This window comes from Hyperoodon ampullatus (genome assembly GCF_949752795.1).
Source record: "Hyperoodon ampullatus genome assembly, chromosome: 19".
Lineage (NCBI taxonomy): Eukaryota > Metazoa > Chordata > Mammalia > Artiodactyla > Ziphiidae > Hyperoodon > Hyperoodon ampullatus.
Genome location: NC_136932.1, coordinates 37,282,902 through 37,298,643, shown reverse-complemented (window position 1 = coordinate 37,298,643; position 15,742 = coordinate 37,282,902). Strand labels below are relative to the sequence as shown.

The 15,742-nt window shown below is 45.0% G+C and overlaps 1 protein-coding gene across 1 annotated transcript; it reads right to left on the bottom strand.

Annotated features, from left to right (window-relative positions):
• Nucleotides 1–1,072: 1,072 nt before the first annotated feature.
• GSG1L2 (GSG1 like 2) lies at nt 1,073–15,646 on the bottom strand (the record flags this gene model as incomplete). The annotated part of the gene is made up of 5 exons (XM_079725556.1): nt 1,073–1,331; nt 4,427–4,538; nt 6,286–6,438; nt 7,470–7,517; nt 15,352–15,646. The coding sequence occupies 5 exons, from the start codon at nt 15,644–15,646 to the stop codon at nt 1,073–1,075; spliced, it is 867 nt and encodes a 288-aa protein (XP_079581682.1).
• Nucleotides 15,647–15,742: the final 96 nt, after the last annotated feature.

The following is a 15,742-nucleotide window of genomic DNA, read 5'->3' as shown; positions in this document are numbered from 1 at the left end:
ACTCAACTGGAGCCCCAAACATGAAGAAGTTAGCTGAACTGTCCCTTATTCTATGACAATATAAATGTTACAGTTCAGCATAAGCAGATTGAGTGATTTTATTTGAAACATTCAGGGTTTTTTTTTCAGAAATGATATATTCACTAAACATAAATACATTTTTGAAAAATGAGTCTAAGCTAGGATGCATTTAGGGTTGTTAGAATATGACAGTCCTTTTTTTTTCAACAACCCAAATTATGTGTCTAACAACCTGTGGCCTCAATAACATGTTAGTTTAAAACATAAGATAAATTTATATAAAATTGTAACTGAACAAGTTAGGAAACATGCAGCACACCACTGTTTCACACGAGACTTGCATGTTTTGCAGTGTTTATTTTTAGAAGCAGAAGTGCCTGGCAATTTAATTTAAGCACACCAATTCAAATATTTGTTCCACTTAACTGTGACAAGATGTCATTCCATTCAACCATGCTCATTTTGTTTTATCATTTGATTATCCTTCCAAACTGATTTTCCTGTAGGTGGAAATTAGAAAGTTTAGAAGAAAATATGTTTTAAAAATAACACAAAACTAATTTTTAAATTCATTTATTCTGGATTAAAACAAAAAAGAAAATATGGGATAGTCACACTATCAATTTGTGTGTGTCAGTTAAGGAAAAAACTTTCTGGACTCTTCTATCAACAAAACTGTGTGGGCAACAAATTTACATGCTTTGTAGTCAAAGCCTGTTTTCCCTTTTCTTCAGCTTCTCTTACTCTTAGCACACACATGCTCCCTTTTTTTTTTTTTGTCACCCTTATTATACTGTCAGGAAAGCATGAGATGCTCATTTATACTAGAGTATCAATGGTTGATATAGTCTATAAATATTATGTCACTTAAAGATACTGATATTTTAACAGGAATCAGAAACTGAAGCCAAAGGTGTTTAGTGAAGGGTAAGATGGCAGGTGGAAGGTTTACTTGGACCACAGCTTTGTGAAGCCCACTCCAAAGATGTTCATTGTGGACATAAGTGCCTGGCTTGTCTGCCTGTGCAGATCTGGTAGCCATGGGCCCTGGCTAGCACATGGACACCTTGCCTTTGGCATCTGATGGCAGGTGCTCAGATATATTGACGAGGGCACACCCAGCGGGGCTGGGAGCAGCTTCTGTTTCCCAAACACTTTCTGAAGACTTGGGTTCCTGGAAGTTGTGTTGAGAGAGCTGACTGCCCTTCCGTACGCTTTTCTTCTCTGCCAATTCCATGCGGGCTGCCGTGTATCTGCTCGTGGCCGTGACTGATGCAACCATGCACAGGGCAAAAGAACCCCATGCGAGGCTGTCAACAAAAGGCACAGTTAGGAAAGGGTGTAGGGCTAATGATTCCAGGACTTCCTGCTGGGGTGGAACATTAGCTGCTGGTTCTACCCAATTTGGACCTGGGTTTTGCAGCACAGATCTCAGAGAACAGCCAATGTGTTGTTGTAGGCAACGTGCTGATGGTTAAGAGAACAGATTCTGGAGTCATTGTGCTGAGTTTGCCCTGTGGGTTTGTACCCATCTCTTATTAACTGTGTGACCTTGAAGTGGTGACTTCATCTTTCTGGATCAGTTTCCTCATCTGCAAAACTAGAATGATAGCAATGCTGCACACCAGATGGTTGTGAGGAATTCACATGGGCATGGGAAGTACTCAGCACAGTATCTGCTAACATATGCATTACTTTTTGTTGTTGTCTCTAACCCAGGACACTGGCACTGGGCATGGTTATTTTTATATCCCTATCCTCTGGAAGCCTATTGCATTCTGAGTTGATAGTCTACACTTTTCATCTTTCACAGAACCCAGAAGAGTGGCTGCTGAGAAAGAACCTCTACAAACTGACATGTGTGTATGTTTTCATGGGGTGGAATTCCCAGGTAAAATAAATGGCTCCATATCCAATCAGCTACAAAAACCCTACCAGTTATTAAGTTCCAACCCCACTCCAGGGTTTCTAATCATCCTTAAATATGACTTGACAATCAAGGATACCAAGATCTAGGAGAAAGGCCCAACCACAAACAGAAAAGAAAGGAATCTGGGGACTTCCCTGGTGGTCCAGGGGTTAACACTCCATGCTTCCAAGGCATGGGGCACAGGGTTCGATCCCTGACTGGGGAACTAAGATCCCACATGCCATGGGGCATGGCCAAAAAAAATCCAAATCCCCCCCCAAAAAAAGAAAGAAAGGAATCTGAAGGAAAAAGATAACACAAGGAACAGAAGAAAACAGCAACAAAAAGAAAACTCTGATTAATGTCCTCAGAGAAATATGAGAAGATATTGCATCAATAAAGTGATATCAGGGTATATGAAAAAGGAACAACTGGAAAACAAGGAAGATCTTGGTAAGTCAAATAAGATTCAAAATAAGAATTCAATAGAAAACTTGGAGACAAATAGAAAGAAAATGTTCAGAAATACCAAAAAGAGAAAGAGATAGAAAATATAAGGGGTGCAACAACATCTAGATAATTAATCCAATAGACCCGATATCTAACTCATAAAAATTCTCTGAAAAGAGAGCAGAAGACTGAGGAATGGAAAAATCAAAGACATAATACAAGAAAAATTCTCAGAATTCTAGGACGTGAATATTCAAATTTAAGGGCTCACCAAGCACATGAAAGAAGAATGAATGTGAAGGAAGGAAGATCCCCTTCAAGGTACATTATCATGACATTTCAGAACTCCAGAAATAAAGAGTAGAAAACAATAGATTACCTGTAATAGAACATGAATCAGAATGGTATTGGACTCTTGATGGAAACAATACATTCTAGAAGGAAACAGAGACATCTTCAAAATTCTAAGGGAGAATGACTTTCAACACAGAATTTTACATGCCACCAAACTATCAATCAAGATGGAACATTGAAAAAATACATTTCCAGACATGCAAGGAATAAAATAATTTATCTCTCATTGAACCCTTTCTTCAAAAGCTACTGGAGGGGGCTTCCCTGGTGGCACAGTGGTTGAGAGTCCGCCTGCCAATGCAGGGGACACGGGTTCGTGCCCCGGTCCAGGAAGATCCCACATGCCACGGAGCAGCTGGACCCGTGAGCCATGGCCGCTGGGCCTGCGCGTCCAGAGCCTGTGCTCCGCAACGGGAGAGGCCACAACAGTGAGAGGCCCGCGTACTGCAAAAAAAACCAAAAAACGAAAAAACAACTACTGGAGGATGTGCTCCCACAAAAAAGTGGATGTAAACTAACTAGGATAATGATACAGGACCTAGGACACAAGGAAACAAGGGACTAGCAAAGGGAAATCTCCACTCGACAGCTCCATTCCAGAGCGGAGCAGGAAGACAGAGGGTTTTGGTGGGTTGGAAGAGTAGAGCAGGGAGAGATGGGACTGAGAGATTGTTACGTTTCGTACCATTTGATTTTTAAAAACTAGTTGTATGTATTTCTTTTATTGAAAATGAAGATATTGAAAGCAATAGGAAACAAAATGATATTGGAAACAAACAGACCATTTTTTGAACTCCTGTGATGTTTGGGATTTGCTTACATCCACAGCAGTAGGACCTCAATATAAATTGGCCACAGATCCTGACCCACCTGACATCCCTCTCAGCTCTAGAGCAGCTGTACTCCTGACCGTGTGCAGCGCTGGTGAGGTCACCTCAGGACCAATGGCACCTGCTCAGAGGGAGACAGCTAAAGTGACAAACAAGTGGAGAAAATGGTGTAAAGAGAAACATTTGTAAAAATTAACTTCTTCAGATTTCGAAGATGAAGAAGAGTTCAAAATCTAATACATCGTGAAGTTTATGGATAGTCATAACATAGACGTGTTTGCCAAACCCTGGTATAGTAGGATGAGGGAGTGAGCCCTGAACATGCCACTTGTTTTACAAAGAGAAAGTAACACGAGAGGTTGTTATAGAGGAGGAAAATGGAAGTATATGTATATATACATTTTAAGATGCAGCCAGGATTCGGAGGTCCACATCAAAGAGAACCCCTGTGGTCTTGTGTGACATGGTCGAGTCTTTCTAGTAGAGCTAGAACTTCTATGTCATGGCCTGTCTTTCCAATAGAATCAGGGGCTGGGTCTCTCCTCATTGAAGTATTTATTAGGAATTATAGCAGGACTTTTCCCCTTAAGCTGTGTTTAAGAAAGTAACAGCACTATCTCTATTTCTTGAGCACTTTACTCTGTGCCAAGAATTTTATAAACATAACCTCTTTATATTCCCATAAGCACAACTGAGACAGGTATCATCATTTTACAGATGAGGAAACGGGACTACAGAAAGATTACGAAACTAATCCAAGAGTAGCAGGTGGCAGAACCATGACCAAGGTCAGTGGTCCTACAAAACCTGTGTGCCTCCCTCCTGGTCCTTCGGGGCTTGAGCACCATGGCCAGCAACTCACCAGGATGACCAGCCATAGTCCCACGTCTGAGGCTTCCAATCTTCCGGTCCAATGTTCACAGTGATTTGAAAAATGGTTGTGTACATCATGTGGGCCACCATGGCTAGGAGCCCTGCACAAGGAAAGCTTGTGAGCCACAGTGAAGAATGTAGTTTCTCTACGGTACATGAGTTGGATGTCCAGAGCCCACTAGCCTCCTCCTTGAGCCCTTCCAAGCAGCCTTCATGTTTTACATGTACACTAATTTCTTAGAGTCCCCGATCTACGCAGTGGTATAGGCTCCTTTGCCATGTCATCCCTCCCAAGACCACATCTTTCTATTTTATCATGTCCCTGTGTCACTCTGCTCAGAGGCATCAATTTTCTATCCTCTCTTTCCCAGCACATAGGGGAGGTCCTTGAGCTACATTTGGCCCTAAGCCATACTTTACTAAGTTCTTTCACGTTATTCTTTAGAATGTGGATTGTTTGCTAACACATAAAAACTTTGCATAAGAATCTGAATATATTCTGGCCATAGTAGACTTACATGGCAAATAATTAGTGGGAACCGAAGTCAGTTGCCAATGTGGTTTTCTGTCCTTTGTAGGTGAATTGATCTTTTTGCCTGGAGATCCAGAGGATTTTTTTTCCTTTAACAGTTTTAGTGGGATATGTCTAGGACTTGAATGTACTGTGTAATTTTTTCAGGTATTTGGAAGGAGTTTTCTATATACAGATTTTGGTCTTTGGTCCAGAAAATTTCCTTGAATTTTGCTTTTAAATATTAGTTGTCTTATTGTTTTGTCTTTCTTTTTCAGGGACTCCCATTACATCTATGTTTTTATTTAATAAATGTATGGCAGGCAGTGACCAACTGGGGATCATCTTCAGTGGTCCAAATAGAAACTAGTTTTAACTGGTGGGGCCAGTTATTTATAAGTCCTTATGATGTATCTGCAGTTATAAATCCTTGAACATTCCACCTGAGGTCACATGCACACAGATGAAACTAAAGAGATATCCAGAAAGAAGCGTATTCATGATTGGGTGATTTGGAGGATGCTAGGACCTGGGGAGAAATCTCCAAGACTCTTTCCTATGAAGATCCAGAAATTGGATTCTATCATCTTTTTCACTAATGATAAGACTTGGGAGAGATGCGTTATACAAACACAGAAGTGATCTACAAACTGGGCTGATACACTATGAAGTTAACAGTGTTTTATGTACCCAGCCAGAGAAATGAAGGAAGTTATTTGTTCAGGGTTCTTTCCTGGGTGGAAAGGCCCACTTAGGGGACCAAATTAAGCTGCTCTAAAAGTTGCTTGGAGAGCACAGAAGTAAGACCAAAAAGAGGAGTTCTTTATTCATATGGGATATTGACCCCAAACTTGGATAATAATTTTTAACAAGCTACCATTTTTTTGAGTACTTACTATATACTAGGTGCATTCTTATTTAGTCTTCACCATAGCCTTTTGAGGTCGCTAGCTTGGAGAAGTTAAGCCACTTGCCCAGGGTCACACAGCCATTAAGTAGGAGAGATCTGAACGCAGGGAGGATTTCTCCACAGACTCATGCTTAACCACTGTACTAAACAAAGCAATCTCTGTTCTCAGAGCCAGTGGACCCCCTTCCCAGGGTTGTGACAAAGACATACTGATAAATTTTATTCTCCATTTGTGCCTATCCCCCTTTTGTTTCATCAGTCACCCATTGCTTCCACCAATGGGATTAATTCAGTAGCTTCTCCCGTGGACCAGGTGTCCTGCTGAATGGGCTAGCGACAGGAAGAGCCAGCCTGGAGCTTTGCCAGTTCCCTCTGGGGCAGGCTGTGGGGAATTTGCCTGTTCTGATGATGCTATTGGGGAAAGTACCTGCAAGCACCATGAGGATGGCTACAGAGGCATCCACCTTGAGCCAGTGGAATCCAGAGCTGTGATAACTCACTCTGGAGCCCAGGAGAATGGCACTTGTCAATGTCAGAAGGATATTCAGGACCTCAGCCCCAATGCACAGCCACAAAACACCTGCAAAATGTAAGGATGACAGAGACGCTGGGAACTTAGAAGTACTAGGATATTTAGTCCTTTGATTTAGTTCACTTCTAAAACAAAAAAGACAAAACCAGCACCGCGGGGTGAAAAACCACAGATACCTCTGCAGAGTCTTGGAAAGCTGACAATGAAAGGGGGTTCCTGGGGCTTGAAAGAGAAGTTTGTAAAGATTGTCATTAGCTGGAAGGGAAAAAGCACTGAGCAAAATTCTGATGTGGGGACCTGAGGGATACTGGAAGTCCCATGGCCTAGTTCAAAAGTTAAAGTGTTATTTTGATTCCACCAGAAGACATTATCTTTGTCTTTTTAAGGAGAGGATCCACTTAACCAGGGTGGGCAAAGGAATCTGAGCATTGAAGAGCCCTGATTCGAGATACCAAAATCTCATTTGTTTCCGTGTGAGCCTATGATTTACCCTTTGGGTGGGACCTCATCTGCAGCTTCAAGAAACTGGGCTGGATGTGGAAGGGAGTGAATAAAGGGGGCAGGGAGAGGAACTATTATTTGCAAAAGGCCTCCTATAAGGTAGTTAGGTACTGTGTAGACACAGCAATGAATGAGACAGATGTGGTCCATGCCATCACAAAAGCTATATTCCAGCTGGGAAAACAGATACTAAGAAAGTAAGTACAAATTTGATGAGTGTTATAGAGAAGAAAAAACACTATAGGAAGTGATGAGCTAGACTCATCTTTTCCCTGTTCTGTGGTCACCTCACATTGATAGCTTGAAGTCGGCCATGGTGGGAGCATTTACACCCTGGAAAGTTGCAAACACTACTGATCAGGGCTTCCCCTCTCCTCCGCAAAGTTGGTGGTTTAACATTTTCTAGCATTACTGACTACAGGGCACATGAAAAGAGCCAGTGGTTCTGGCTTTTGGACTTGACTTCATAGAAAAACCATAAATAACTCTTTCCTCTTTTCCCCCAACCCAACCAAAACCATAGAAATTGTCCAAAGTGTGAGGAGGGCTGGTGGACAGAACATGAGGAAGGTATTTACCTTGTTCTTCAGCTGGTATTAGACTCTGGAAACTCCTACACTTTTCACCTAGAAGAAAAAGAGGCCCGAAGCCTGAGTAGGGTGAACCTTGACTATTAGGGGCAAACTGTGTTTCTAGATCCCTTGAGTGTATCCAGGTCACTTTGAACAAGGATTGGGGAGTGTGGCTTTATTGCCCCCCAACAGGTGGTGCCCCTCCCTGGGGGATCATGATACAGTCCTGCTCCAGTGAATTCAGGCTAGGCCATGTGCCTTTCTTTGGCCAAGAATTGGGAGTGGAAATGGGGGGCGGAGGTCACTTCTGGTCAGAAGCTTTAAGAGCCAGTGTTTTGTCTAAAGGTTCTCATCTTCTTGCTTCCGTGATCACAGAAGCACAAGTCCAGATGGAGTCTCTGTCTGCCTAGATCCCTGAGTGGCTCCAGTGAGGAGACACTGCTTGCCGACCTGAAAAGTACAAATAGCAAGAGCTAGAAATGAATTTGTTAGCTTAAACTGCTGGGACTTGGGGGTTGTCTGTTATTATAGCATAACTTAGCCCATCTGGACTGATGCTGCAAGCCTTAGACCAGGGGTACTTGAGTTCCCAAACAGCATCCATGGTGATGTGAGTCGCAAATAATTTCTTTCTGGGTAGAGGGAAAGTGACAATGTTTGTAATCATTAAAAAAAAATGAATTAGAGCAGATATCAGAACTATCTCTGCTACCGAGTGAGCCAATTACTCGTACTCCATTTTGCTTTCTGGAAGGGAAAGGAAAGGAAGCAGTTATTATGTGTGTATCAGGTACAGGGCAGAACCCACCACCAGACTTATTCTGTGCTCTGGGGAGTGTGCTTTGCCTGTATCATCTGTCACATTGCACAGATCGTGTGTGTACCAGGTACAGGGCAGAACCCACCACCAGACTTATTCTGTGCTCTGGGGGGTGTGCTTTGCCTGTATCATCTGTCACGTTGCACAGATCGTGTGTGTACCAGGTATGGGGCAGAACCCACCACCAGACTTATTCTGTGCTCTGGGGGGTGTGCTTTGCCTGTATCATCTGTCACGTTGCACAGATTGGCTAGAAAACCTTGCGTTGCTACTTTTGATGCGTAGTCCCTTTGAAGGAGCTAAGTCCTTAACTATATACTGAGTGGACGGATGTCACCAAATTCTGGTTTGGGGGTGAGTGACAGATGGATGATTGAGACCACAGCAAATCACCTTCTGGGATCCTGTCCCAGGTGGGTGTGCCAATTTCTCCATACTTCAGCCCCGAAATGAATCATGGGTGGCAGAGTAGGAGGTGCCTGGGAAATTGCCTGATTCTTCTCTGCACAGTTAGGAAGAGTGGGTCCAAGGACATCTGAGAGGAAAGAATGGTAAAGAAGACACAGGCAGAGGCATTTTCAGCATTAGAACTGGGCTTGCAGGGGCCCCGCCTGTGCGGTCCAGCCATGTCTCTGATTTAATGCAGCCCAGCTGGCTGTAGCGGAACAGCTGGGCTGGTTGGAGCTAAAAGAGGCGAATTTACGGGGCATAGATCATTAACTCTTCAAAGGAATGGCTTTCCTATTTCTAAAATCTGTTCAACAGTCCCCACACTAGCCTTGCTTTGAAGATTAAATGAGATACTAGGTAGGAAGGCTGCTCTCCTAGTTACTGTGCACTTAAACCTTAATGGAATAAAATGAGTTCTGGGGCTTCCCTCGTGGCGCAGTGGTTAAGAATCTGCCTGCCAATGCAGGGGACACGGGTTCGAGCCCTGGTCCTGGAAGATCTCACGTGCCGCGGAGCAACTAAGCCCCTGTGCCACAACTACTGACCCTGTGCTCTAGAGCCCACGAGCCACAGCTACTGAAGCCCGTGCACCTAGAGCCCGTGCTCCACAACAAGAGAAGCCACCGCCATGAGAAGCCCGCGCACCACATCGGGAAGAGTAGCCCCCGCTCACTGCAACTAGAGAAATCCAGTGCGTAGCAACGAAGACCCAACGCAGCCAAAATAAATAAAATTAATTAATTAATTTAAAAAATGAGTTCTAATGGGGCCTTTTTGCATATAGTTAGCATAAATCATTATTTATTACTAGACTGTAAGCACCTTGAGGGCAAAGATCACGTCAGCCAACTTTTCTGGAAGTTTTCAGGAAGAGAAGTCACGTTGAGGAGAATCTTTGGACTTTAGAAAATATATTTTCTCTTATAGAAGAGAAAATTCCAGATCACTTTCCTATTCAAGAACTCATACAGCCTCCCCCCATTCCTCCAGCCTCACGTCTAAATCTCTCTTCTTCTTTCATGTCCTCTCTCCAGCAAGCTGACTTCCCAATGCAGAACCCTTTTTTTGCTTCCTTAGCGCAAGCCAGCATTCACCTTCTGCTTCATCAAGGATGCTATGTATGGCCAGGTGCATGCTTTTGAAGATACAGATGCCCAAAGGCCATAACCCTTGAGATTTGCCATGCTCGACCTCCAAGTACCCTTGGGCCTCATTCCTTCATGCTTCTGCGTTGCCCCTCTGCTGGGCTATAGGAGGAAGAGAAATAAAGTTTGGGTTTATGATACCGCCATTTGGCTGAGCCGCCCTGCTGGGATACTCTCTGGCTTGATTCGGAAGCAGGGATTCATCTGTCACCTAACTGTCCACAACAAGTGGCCCGAAGGAGCGTATTTACACCGCCTGGGACCAAGAGCAACAGAATCAGGGAGCTATCTGCCAATCTACAGCCACAGTGGCCTCTGCAGCCTTCTAATTAAGTCCATTTTGGATTGTGCAATGGGACATTTTTCCTGGTTGATTCTCTGCTTTTGGTGGCAGCAGTGGTGTGGACAAAGAATGTCACTTGCCGTATCAGTCAACAAAGGATGTTGCAGAAAACCGGGATTCTGGCCCTAGATAGTGAAGATGCACATCAAAGGAAGAAGTTCATTAAGCCCAGACACTTGCATCTTCCCATACATAGAAAAGTGCTGCACTCATTTTCTTGAGATGCCTGGTTTTTCTTTAATTAGCAGTAATCTTTTGATGTTTGACTACCTGGTTTTTTGCAAAAACTCCTATATATTCTGGTTCCCCCCTTACCTCCTTGGAATGGTCCCTCGGAGCTATCTGAGAGGCTGTCTCCCAGGCTTAAGTCCTCAGTAATGCCCAGATAAAACATAATTCTCAGCTTTTAGGTTGTGCTTTTTTTTTTTTTTTTTTCGGTTGACAGCACTGTTATGGCCGTGGTAGCTCAACATTCGTCCTGGTCGCCCCAGTTCTCCTAGGGAGGTCACAGCCTTGGGGAAATCTCAACACTCACACCTGCTCTCTTGCAAGGCACTTTGGGGCTGATGGGGGTCCTTTTTTCACATTATCTCATCAGCTTCTCACTAGAATCCTGTGAGCCAGGCTGGGAGTGAGAGTAGCAGATGGACATCATGGACAGAATGTGGCATTTAAATCCAACAGGACTGGCTTCTATGCCAGTTCTGCCCCAGTCAGGAATCATAGGAAGTTCCTTGACTTCTCTGTGCCTCCCTTTCTTCATCTGCAAAATGGGTATTATCAAAGTCCTCCAATGAGAAAGTTATGAAAGTATTTTGAGAACAGCCTTCCACTTTTTGGTGTGTTTAATTATTGATAAAGGCAAGTACAGATATCCATAGTTTACAGATTTGGAGGCCAGGCTCAAACAGGTTGGTAGAATCAGGAGTTGAAACTGGATTTTCTCACCCGGGACCCAGTGCCTTTTTCAACATCACCACCTGCTGTCTTTATACTTAATGCACGGAAGCCTAAGGGTCTATCTCGTCTTTTGAAGAGGGCTGCCTTATCTCAACAGGAGTAAAGAGGAGGCCCGGTACAGAGCCAGGGGCAGGGCAAAGTGAAAATGGAGGCCAGCGAAGGAGATTAAGACAATTCCCAATAGCTTAGGAGGGTGAGTTTAGCCTGGGCGAAGGGTCAGACCACAGTGACCCCTTGATTAATATGAATCCTCAGAAATGATGTTCCTTTTGAATAAGCCCAGCAGGATTAAAAGGAAAAATCTTTATAAATCCCACAAAGCCAGACAGGCAGGTGTTACATAGCTCGACAGAAGTTTACCAGCCAAGCCGTACAGCCAGCCAGCCTAGGAAACGGTGTCGTAGTCCTGGGGACAGACTCTGGAAACCTGTCTGCTGTTCAGCAGAACAGCATAGTATTGGAAATCAGCACATTTTGCTGACTAATTCAGTCGTCCAAGAAAAAGAACATTTAGTCGAAGCGCTGCCCCAACCAGGAGTTTCTGTTTTAAATCTTCATTTCGGAGGGTGCTGTCTCTCTTTAAAGGCATTAGGAAGAAGATGCAGAGCTATTCGGTGTGACTTAACAGAGGATGACCTGAAACAGCACTCCAGGTAGGGGATCCCGGGAGGGTCAACTTTTAGGGGGATGGAGATGGAGCTGATTCAGAAGGAAAATATCCAGGAAGCCTCAGGGGGCAGCAGAGCTGGGGTGGCCAGACAGCCCGAGGCTCCTCTCCTGCGCTTGTTCAGGGCCAAGGAGCATCCTCCCCAGGCTGGAGTCCTTACAGCCAGATCTACTCAGGCCCCCTCAACTCTCCTGACCCTCTCTCTAAAGCCCCGGGTGGGTGCCTTCCATCCACCTCCAGTTACAGTCTTTTCCTTTGTTTTGCCCCCAACTCTCCCAGGCACTTGTGCTAAATTAGACTAAATAGCAGATGTTTGTACGGAGTAATCTCCCCGAGGGGGCCCCAGGCTGCGGTCTGCTGCAGCCATGCTTTCTTGGGCCTGGGCAATGTGTTTTCAAATGGAAAGCCAGATAGCTTCCTTCCCTTGAACAACCAGAGGAACTGATGACATTGAGCTCATAAGCCCACAAGCCCGTAAGGCTGAGCTGAGCAAGACGTGCCCCCTTCAGCTAAGGCTGAGGCTTCAAGGTCACTGGCATTCCCTGCCAGCCCTTACCACCTTCTGTAGGCATTTATTTGCAACCTAATGTAGGCCTTTTGCTTTATTTCCTTATACGTTTGCTACTATTTTAGTTATTATCTAGTAAAAATTTAATTCTAACCTTTTTTGTTTTAGGGGCATCTTGTAGCATGGTGATCACGTTTCTGTGGGGGGGGGAAGGTGTTCTGAGGACAATGTCCTCCTTTCTTCCTTCTTAATAAAGTGATGACAATATTTAAAGACCTCAGTTTACCTGCACGACCTTATTCTATTAAGAAATATGTAGGATGTGAGGGCGATCTGGCTGCAACATCTGTCACCCCTTTGATCGCCAGGGTTGATTCGGCTGATCTGGCTGGCTAGGTGGGTGTCCCCTTCCTCCCTCACCGCTCCATGTGTGTCCCTCCCGAAGCTGCACGCTCTGTCAAGGAGGATGACCTTCCCTGATAGAGGAGGACCGTTCTTTGGTCAAGGGTATACGAGTAGCTGCGCTCCCCTGCTAGAACCTCCAGACAAGCTCTCAAGGTCCATTTGTAGGAGAACGTAGGGTCGTCAAGCTTCCAAGACTCCAGACACATCCAAATGAGGCGCTGCACGTGGCAGTCTGCCTTTAAAAAAAAAAAGAAAAAAAAAAGAAAAAACCCCCAAATATATAAAACTATGAGTGGAGTATTATCTTTAGATTGATGGGCACAAACTTAGTCATTGACAATTATAAGACCATTGCCCTTCAGTTAAGTTTTGCGTATTGTGGGTCTGTAGGGAAAGTCTGGGCTCAGGGTTAAGAAGTTTAAGTTGCATGTGTAGCTCTATCAGAATCTAGCTATACAATCCTCAGTGGGGCCCGTCTATCTCTAGAACTCAGTTTTCCCATCTGTGAAATGAGTCTGATGTTCTAGATCAGCCTTTTCCAAAGAGTGTTCCACTGAACACTAGTCTCACAGGATATTAATCCTTATTCTACACAGACATTTTTTTTACTAGTTCAACTAATTTTAGGAAACACTGGGATCTGTAAGAATAAACAGGTTTCTTTATTGAGATTTTAATGTGCTAATGTGCATTGTGAATTTCCAAGAAGGAAAGGTAATCTACGACATTTTCCAAATTTGTGTGACTATCAAAACATTTTATTTAATTTTACAAAGAGTACCTTAAAAGGCACCTCTGTGGAGTAATCTTTGAGGAAACCCAGTGAAGCCCTTGGTAAAGCCTCCTTCTGGTTTGACATCAAGTATATAAGATAAACATAAATCAGAAAAGGGTCAAGAAATACATTCTTTACTTTTCCTTGGCTTTGTCCATGAATCACTGAAAACATCAACCCTCCTTAGAATTCAGCACGTCTTCCTGATCATATACGAAAAACCTTTCAGTCGTGTGACCCGTGAGAAGACGGGTGTGTGTGTAGTAAGCCTTGGTTAAATATTTTTTTTTTAAAGGAATGCAGGTTTATAGACCCCATCCCAGACCTGCTGAATCAGAAACTCCAGGGCTGGGTATCTGGATTTTTACAAACTTCCTGGATGATTGTGATGTGCACCATTTGATAGCTGGTGTGATGCTTTATATGCAGCTGTGGAAATAGAAATAGGCGACCCTCAGATGGGGACTTGGAAAGGGAATGGTAATTCTCAAGCAGTTTGCCTAGGGGTATGATGATTGTATTTTCCAAAGCACAAACCTGAGACTATCTTGAGGACCCTTCAGGATGCTGGGTCATGAGCCTCCTGTGTCTGTCCATGAGGGTAGAGAGAGTGGACTGACAGGAAGAGAGTGCACTTCCCAGAGGAGAGAGGTGGGGAAAGCCCCTCCAGTAGCCTTAGCTCCTTGTACTGCTGCAGTGTGCTCACCACACTTAGAGCAAAGACCACAGGCACTGGCCTGTATACATGGGAGGGCAAGGCTTGGCACTGCCCCTCTGCAGTGACCACGGGGGCAGTGATGGGGAGGGGCACACAGCATCTTAGAGGGTTCCTGCTTGTTGCCTTTTACTTAGACCTCAGGAATAAACTACTAATGCTACGGGTATGGGAAAAGAAAAGGCAATTAGAAACTTCAGGAAAAGCAAAAAACTGTACAAGGATGTAATGTAATAAGCCTGAGATCAGGATGGGCATGTTGCGGGGTGGGGGTCCTCTCCTTTCCACCTTGAGGGCTGTGTTCTCCCAGCAGGAAGGGAAGAACATCCTGGCCCCGAGCATGGGGCTGGGTTTGCAGCCAGGCTGCCGAATTCCTCCTTCCTCGGTTGCTCACGAGGTAAAAACACCGTTTTCTGAAATACATCCTCCAAGTTATAACTTTCTCTTCCCTCTTCTCTGTCCTCTTCCTTCACCATTTCCCTCCCCACCACCCTGTCAAGCCCGTTGAAGTTCAAAAGACATCAACGAATCAGGGTTGAGTAGTGGTGGTGGTGGAGGGCTTGCTGCTATGTAGCTTGAAACTCAGTTTCCTCATTTGTGAGCTGAGAAAACAATATTTACTTTGCTGGGTTATTTCAAGTTTGCCTGAGATAAAGGTCTGACTTGTTCATGGTTTTACTTCTGGTATGTGCTCCATACAGGGGATTCCCTTCCCACCAATGATGATAAGAGTTTGTTTTCAAAGAAAACCTTCTGTTCCAAGACCCCTTAAACGTGCGGGGATGCAGTTTAGGGTTGGGTGGGGGGCCACTTGAGATTCACCAGAGACTGAATGACCCTAGGAAATGGTAAAAGCTAATGTGTAATAAACGCTTACCCTGTATCTGGTGCTGTGTTTTAGTGGATTCGGTCATTTCATCTTTATGATAACTCTAGAGATGGGTACAGCTATTGTTCCTGTTTTATAGATGAGAAAACTGAGGCTCAGAGAGATGGAGAGCCTTGCTCGAGGACACACAGGTAGTCAGCGGCAGAGCTGGGGTTCAAACCCTAGTGGCCATCCCGCACCTGTCCCCCCGGGCCCCCCAGGCCGTGCTCACCTGTGCTGCCGAGGTTCTCCTCGCATGACTGCCAGAGCCCCAGGTGGAACCTGCGCCAGATGAACTTGTCGTCTCCCATCTCCCAAATGTACTGGACGGCCTGGGTCCCGTTGTCCCTGCTGCCACTGCTGTAGTGCACGCAGTGCAGCACCCCCGGATGGTCCTGGCACAGCGGCTTTGCCACCCGCCGGGTCCCCTCACACCAGTAGCTGCTGCCCACGGCCGTGAGGGAGAAGGCGAGGGCGAGGCAGACGGGGAGGAGGGCCGGCACCCGCTGCCGCCTGGCCCGGTCCATGGCCGAGTGCGGGGTGCAGAGGCAGGAGGAGCCGTGGGGCCCCCTCCCCTGCCTTGCCATGGCACATGCCCCTCCTCAGCCCGCCATCTGGCGTTC